Raw genomic sequence first — 7,500 nt, 5'->3', positions numbered from 1 at the left:
ACTGGAATTTTCGGAGTAGAAGTTCCAACAAACGGGAAACAAATATTTTAGCTGTTATGCGCTTTGCAAAGCTTTTCGAAAGAGATATATTTGCTCAGTACTTTTCGAGAGACGACCTTAGGCCGTTAGACGTTGTACTTCTACCGTGGTTCGATAGTAGCACGGCAAAGGAGGAACTCTGATTCAGACTTCGTGACAGAGTCGAAGCATATTCAGCATTTACTGATGCCTCGTAACAATTCTCCTCCTAACTCCCCGTGGGAACGCAATCTCGCCAAAATACATTGATATAATTTATGAATTTTGTTTGCCTCGACAGGAGCACGACGTTTGAATCGCTGTCGTGCCATAGTCGTGTAGCACGGCAGAGCTTGTCGATCTTAATCGCTTGCCGAATTTAATGCAAAAGTTTGATTCAGGCGCCGCACTTCTGCCGTGCTTTAGACGAACTTAATTCCTGAATTTAGTGCGGCACAGCAAAAGCACGACGTCTGAACTGGGCCTAGAATCGAGCCTAGAATGCGAATTCTTGTCGGCAGACATGGCGCCTCATGTGAATCAGTCATGCAAAGAAAAGACAAGACTTAAGGTGCGTTTCTTTAAGAATATCCGAGATTGGATTCTTACCAAGAAAACTTAGGATAATAACATAGAAGATAATTTTCCTGCTCAGCGCATTGAAAATTCTTTCCAAAGAGACCTCTCTTGATCCAAACAGTACCCTAGTTCTGGAGAGGCAGCTTTTTTCGCCGTGGGCCTGAATGCAAACTGTTGTAAACATTACACAGCACTTACGAAAATATGAATGTGCAAAAATATGCACCGGGAGTTCCAACGAACGGGAAACAAATATTTCAGCTGTGTTTGATAAACCTTTTGAAAGAGACGCATTTCGTTTCAACCCGTTCAGTACCTTCCGAGAAACGACTTTCGAGCGGGTTAGAATGCACTTCTTGTCAGCAGCGAAAATTGCGCGTCAATTCTCGACGCTTGGTCCAATGATGCGACACCTATTTAAGTTAACTTCGGAGAAAGACGTAATATTTGCTACTAACCCGTTTTATTAGTAGTACTATTATTTATTATTAATCGTGTCCGCGTAATTGAGATGCAATTTTCCGACCGTTTACGGATGGAAAACGGCCTTTTCCATCCGTACAAAGTGTACGGATCGACAAGCCGTTTCACCCCGTCGACTCCGGTAAGAGAGTAAGTGATTTATTTTCTAATAAGTCTCCTTAATGAGATGCAATTTTCCGAACGTATACGGATCGAAAACAGTCTTTTACTATCTGTCAAACTGTGCAGATCGAAAAGTTGTTTTGTCTGAACGTATCAGATTGTGTGTACTGGACAACCGTTCTTTCTATTGAAGTTCCGAAAGTTTCTGCACGTTGCTGTTGTTCGGCTCGCAGACACTCGATCTCATTTGCAAACGTTTGCTCGGCTATTTTTAGTTCCAAGGCTAACTTCTCGGCCAGCGATTTCTTTCTTAAAACGGAACGTTTACTTGAAGTAGTAGACTCACTTGGCGTAAAGAGTCGAGGTGTTTAACCTTCTCCTCTGTTTGAGGCACTCATCTTGGCGCGGCTTGAATGACTCTTTCACAATAATATAATAATAATAATAATAATAATAATAATAATAATGGCATTTCGGGCAGTATATCCACAGGGTGGCTCTTCGCCTGCCCGATGCTAACTAAATTTACAATTGTAAAATGGTTAAGAGATATCTAAAAATTTATGTCTATGTGTAAAAGAGATAAAATTGTGTTTTAAGATATGCTAAAATAAATAAATGAATAAATAAATAATAAAAATTATGCCAGATGTTCTAAAGCTCTCTTAAAAATAATGCTTTTGGTGTCTTTACAAAATTTGATATAGTCTTGGCAGCACGTCACGTTGCTGGGCAACGTGTTAAATAAACCTGCAGTCTGGTCCTGTAGAGTATTATTAATTAAAGATCTCTCTAACTGAATGCTGTTACTAGATCTTAAGCATCTTTCGTGTTGAAATACATTAACCACAGGGTTCGATGATAATTACACGCAGTTACACGGCTGACTTACAGCTTGGCTCGGCGATTTCGATCAATATCCGGCTGGGTGAACCAAATTTCGCTGCTGGACGACGATTAAACTTGGCTGGTTCGTTTAAGACAACTTTATTCGCGGGTTTTACACTCAGAACAACATCGCTTTCACCGCTCACGTTTTACAAACTCAACTCATGATCTAACACGCGCGCACGTGACCCCTAGCAACGAGCTGGCCTGTCATTCGTAACATAGCAACACGACGGGAAAGCGGGAGGCACGGATAGCACTTGACGCTGGGTTTCCCAACTAGACGAATTTATGTACGCTCTTTGTAAAAGGAGAAAAGGCTGATAAGCACATACTATCGGGCGCCGTTTGTAAAGAAAATGATTTAGCTTAATTTTGTCGTTTTTTTCGTTATTTACTAAATAAAGTTTTGTGATATGATATCATGCGTTAAGGATTTGATATATTAAATCCTGATTTCAAATCATGCGCTTATGATTTGATATAATAAACTATTATTTCAAAGCATGTGCTAATGATTTGATATAGCCTGATTTCAAATCATAAGTTTATGATTTGATATAATAAATCCTGATTTCAAATCATAAGTTTATGATTTGATATAATAAGTCCTGATTTCAAATCTTGCGGTTATTATTTCAAATCACGACTTACCGATTTGAAATCATAGCTCATTCGTTGACTATTTGACGTCCGGCGGATGATGGTTAATTTAATCGCTTATTTAAAACCAAGAAAAGCCTTATTTCAAATAATAAATCATTATTTGATATCAGTAAAACCATGATTTAATTTAATAAGTAATAAGCAACTGCAGCGCGTCCTTGTGACTTGGCACGTGAGTTACTAACGCGGGAGTATATCGCAAAGATGACACACAACCAGAGAGCATCTAGACAGCTAATCCGGTGACCAAAGATTTACTCACGCGGGCAGCCCAAGGCCCCAAGCGGCTTTACAGTTTCACCTTCCACGAAAACATCCACGCACCACATTATCCTTGGGATAACTTGATGTCATATCTAAAAATAACTTGAGCGGGATTTTCCTTATCCTTTCTTGCTCGCAAGTAGTTTACGGGACGTCTTATAAAAAGAAACTGATAAAAATTATAGTTGTCTGCGACAAAAAAATGAGAGAACCCCAATGAAAAACCTTAACCAAATCTTTCACCCAAATAAAGACACTACGAAAATTTATAACCGCGTCAAGTCGACAGTTCCTAAGTATCAAACCCAGAATAGGTTTTTGCACCTTCCCGTCACTTAAGTGAGTAAACCCTCCCGCTCACGGGGGTTTTCATTGTGTTTCCAGGCGTTCGGTAGTTGAGGAACAGCGCAAGCACAACCAATTGAACGCCTGTGAGGGGTTCACTATCTAATACGAAAAAAATATATATATATACATATACATACGCGACCCAACTGGGACAAGAATCTTAGCTATGCGAAAGATGTACGCAGACTGTATACTGTTAAGCCCACACTGGCCAGTGGATCCTGCGAGTCCATGGACTGCTATCAGAGAAGGAACAGTACACCGTGTTTTTTTGCACAGCCAACGAATTCCAAACAAGTTGCGATTACGGGGACACACCGTAATTGTTAAATGAGACTCTTCAACTTCAAAAATGCCTAAAATATTGCACAAATTGAAGGATGATTACTTTGCGGAACGACAAAGATCAAACAGCTTGACCAAATAAGGTTGGCAATTGATGAATTTTTAAGAACGATTCATTCAAATCATTTGTATTACTTGCAGCAATAGGATCTGCACAACCGGAATAGGACATATTTCTACCTCATAAACGTAATAAGGAGGAGGACCAGAATACGGAGGAGGGGGAAATGGCTCAACAAAAAGTTGGGACGAGGGAGGAATTGGTGAAAAAAGAAGGCAGGAGGGAGAAAAGGAAATGCTGGGAGTAGGAAGAACTGGATGGACCTGGATGGGGAAATAGTTTTATGGAATATTTAAAGTAGGGAGGAGAGAAAAATTGGTTTAAAAACTAGGGAGAAGGGAGATTTACCTTCCTGTCCCCCCCCCCCCCCCTTCCCCTCCCGTATAACGTAAAAATCGGCTTGCAAATACAGCCGGCTATAATCGTATATTTCGGAGAAGGGTTGAGGCCGCCAGGCCTCACCACTAAGAACTCTTTAAGGGATGCTCGCATAGATTTCATTTAGGTAAGAGTGTCGGAACTGCAAGGAGTTGTTCTTCTTCGAACAGATAAAGAATAACAATATTTAACTGCCTTAGCGGTAGTTCGCCTTGACAATAACCGTGACTTTTGAAGGTAACCTTGAATTTTCCACAAGTTTTCAATTACAAATTAATTCCCGTCCAAACTAAACTAAACTCACACCCGCTTATTTGAAATTTGGTGCTTTTTAGGGCCTATACAGTGATCGATACTGCTTAGTTAGGCCTGCAATACTAAACACTCTACCTGCACGAGCAAGCAAGAGTTTGGATTCACTGTCCACGCCAGCATCGTCATTTACTTTACAAAATGTCAGATGGCCATTGTGCACTGGCCGATCGTTATGCACTCCACATTTGCAGGACTTTCTAAACTGGAGCCGGAATTACCACCGACCAAAGTCGAGTACTTACAAAACGCCATGGCAACGCGCGTAAGCGTGTTTCTCGGGAAACACGCAGTTATTCCAATCCGGACAGCGTATTATCTCTTGGTGCGATTGACCAGAAAACCTTTTTTGGTAAAATTCTATTAGAATACACTGGTGGGGAGAAGTCCCCAGGACTATTCGCTGTCAAAAGTCCCTTTCAGAGTTTACATGAGGGGACTGGTTGCGGAGGATTGTTCCCTCGTGTGCAACTACGTACGTTTTGCAAATGGCGTAATACATTAGAACACTTTAAGGCCCGGTTTAAACGTTGCATTTTACATGGGCCGAATCTAATAATGATATGAGTCGGCCCGAATTTAAAAGTTCGGCATTTGATTTAAACGTCGCATTTTTTGAGCCGAATAAAATTGCTGAGCGTGAGCGGCGTGTTCATTCCCTGACTCCGTTTCAACTTTCCCATCAATACGGCTGACAATGATAAGGAGCAAGTTTTCCGTTTAGATCGTTAATACTTTTCAAACACCTTTTATTCGCGAAAACATGTACAGGACGCAGCGATTTACCATGCAGATGGCAGTGCATTACCTCTTAAATTCTGATTTTCGTTTCACTTTCAAGTTCATAGACTTCGCTCTCCATCTTCTACGTAACTTTGCTGAAGAGAAGTAAGACCCACCGCATACACTAGTATCCTCAACAGTCGCTTCCCTACTCCGCATGTCATGTAGCATAGAGCGGTTGCTTGATGGCAGAAACATAATTGGTTTTGCATGACTACGTTACACGATTGGAGCAAAGCAAGAACCACACATACTGGTATCTTCAACAGCCTTCCTTCTACATCTCCTACTGCAATTGCCGCCGAAAATTCCCTTCAGCTTGTTGTGCGCACGTCATAAAGCACAAAACTGTGGAGTTATGGGTATAATATAACTTAACATTTATGAATTAGATTCGGCACATGTAAAATGCGGCGTTTAAATCAGCTATCGAACTTCAGTCAGAATATTCGACTGAACTCGCATTTAATTCAAATATGTCGCATTTAATTGATTTAAACGTTGCATTTTAGATGCACTTAATTCGGCAATTAGATTCTACCACTGCTCCGTAGGCCTTATTGCTGGAATCTCCGAAAACGTGTACATGAGCTCCGCTCCATCCTAATGGGAAGTACGATCAGGGAATTTGAATAAGCGGGACGGTTTCCAACTCCTCAAACCATGTCCACCACTGAGGTTTAAGCTCCTCTAGCAATTGGCTGTCCCAGCTTACCTTCTGTTTCCACAATCCCTGCAATATCATTTTGACTCTCCCTGTGAATGGCTCATATCATTGTAATCTAAGTGGATCAAACACTTTTGCAGCAATACTCAAAACGCTTCTCTTTGTGAGCTGGTAATGAAGCGCCTTAGTCTCTGACACGCCTTTCATTAAAGGGAAACTGATTGTGTCGGCATTTGAATCCCACTCCAGGCCCAGAACTTTCGGCCTTTTCAGTAGCAATGGTATTTTCAGCCACCAACTTCTCCTTCAGTTCACTTGAGTTAGGGAGGTTCATTCCTGCACTAACCAAGCGATGTCGTGAATGACGGTAATAGTGCTCCGCGTCGTCATCGTCACTAACTCCAGAGAGGACATTGTCCACGTACATGGAGTTCTTCAGGTCCTCTGTGACCCAATCATCCTTTTGCTTGTGTAGGTGATGCCTCAGGGTTGCTCCAAGGAGAACTGGTGAGGGAGATGCTCCAAACAACACTCGACGAAATCTATAGCATTCAATGTTCCTTTCTACATCGATTGGCTCTTGAAGGTTCTTAATCCATAGGAACCTTGTTGCATCTCGGTCGACTTTCGTTAATTCAACTTGGAGAAAGACCTTTTCGATGTCTGCTGTCTATCTGAGGAACTCGAAATTTCATCAACAACGCACTCAGGTCTGGTAGAAGTGACGGTCCACCGTGAAGACAATCATTTAGACTGGGAGCATTAGATGAGGTTCTTGCAGAGGCGTCGTAGACGATTCTTATCTTGGTTGTGACTCTTTCTTCGTTAATAACAGGGCGATGAGGGATTTAGTGCAGGGTTCCAGTGTGACGGTAAGGGTTTCCCACCTTTTCAATGAACCGTTCTCTTAACTGGCTGTGGATGATTTGATCATAATTCACGAGCTGCTCTGGATTTCTTCCCAGACGACCCACTAATGTACGCAGTCCCTTCTCATTAAGTCCCAGATTAAATGGCAGTGGCGGCCTATCTTGTTTTCATGGTAACTCACTGACCGTAAACAAATTCAGCAAATACCGCAACATCGCAAAACAAATTCACCAAATACCGCAATACTTCAATACCGAGTGGAAACTCGATGTCACACCGAAACCATAATACTCTGTGTGTTAAGTTTAGAGTAACTGATAACAATGAAGAATTTGTTAGTAAACGTTAAGTTAGGTAATTTCCGATTTAGACATTATAATCAAAATTCGTAATATCTATCGGCGTATTGGCTGATAATTAACTAACATTAACTTACTCTTTTCCGATCAAGGGAATGTTCAATTGGAGACTAGAAAAGACTCGGAAAACGTTGGAGAACTTTGAGGATAATTTATATATGTCTGAATTTATGAAACTGTACTAATTTCAACACAACAACCCTGACATTTTCCAAGAAAATACACAGGCTTTTTCACTCAATCAAGCACAGGCACTCTGTCAACACACAGCCTACTCACCCACCTTGCTTGTGTCTGGCTGGCTGGCTGCCGGCCCGTAAGGCTGCAGGGCATTGCTGGCCAAGGCTGTCCTGCAAAGAAAATGAGCAGTTTTAACT

At 41.4% G+C, this 7,500-nt stretch overlaps 3 protein-coding genes across 3 annotated transcripts in view; 1 reads left to right on the top strand and 2 right to left on the bottom strand.

Annotated features, from left to right (window-relative positions):
• LOC145469222 (uncharacterized) overlaps window positions 1-5,972 on the bottom strand; it is a 13,146-nt gene extending 7,174 nt beyond the window's left edge. The window contains exon 1 of the mRNA XM_081452912.1: window positions 5,943-5,972. Within this exon, the coding sequence (XP_081309038.1) occupies window positions 5,943-5,972 (30 nt within the window). The remainder of the gene's footprint in view (window positions 1-5,942) is intronic.
• LOC145470016 (uncharacterized) overlaps window positions 562-7,500 on the top strand; it is a 22,431-nt gene continuing 15,492 nt past the window's right edge. Inside the window, exon 1 of the mRNA XM_081453847.1 lies at window positions 562-589. The gene's annotated coding sequence lies outside the window, so the exon portion shown is untranslated. The remainder of the gene's footprint in view (window positions 590-7,500) is intronic.
• On the bottom strand, window positions 6,079-6,979 carry LOC145469221 (uncharacterized). Its single transcript, XM_081452911.1, has 2 exons — window positions 6,950-6,979; window positions 6,079-6,564 (listed from the first exon to the last, which is right to left on the bottom strand). The coding sequence occupies exons 1-2, from the start codon at window positions 6,977-6,979 to the stop codon at window positions 6,079-6,081; spliced, it is 516 nt and encodes a 171-aa protein (XP_081309037.1).

The sequence above is a fragment of the Orbicella franksi genome, chromosome 15 (assembly GCF_964199315.1).
Source record: "Orbicella franksi chromosome 15, jaOrbFran1.1, whole genome shotgun sequence".
NCBI classification, from domain to species: domain Eukaryota; kingdom Metazoa; phylum Cnidaria; class Anthozoa; order Scleractinia; family Merulinidae; genus Orbicella; species Orbicella franksi.
This window is presented reverse-complemented; position numbering and strand designations above follow the sequence as displayed.

Coding starts and splice junctions, on each gene's coding strand:
- LOC145469221 (XM_081452911.1), bottom strand. CDS start 6,979: ATGTTGCGGTATTTGCTGAATTTGTTTACG. Junction 6,565..6,949: donor ATTTGCTGAATTTGTTTACG/GTCAGTGAGTTA, acceptor TTCCTCAGATAG/ACAGCAGACATCGAAAAGGT.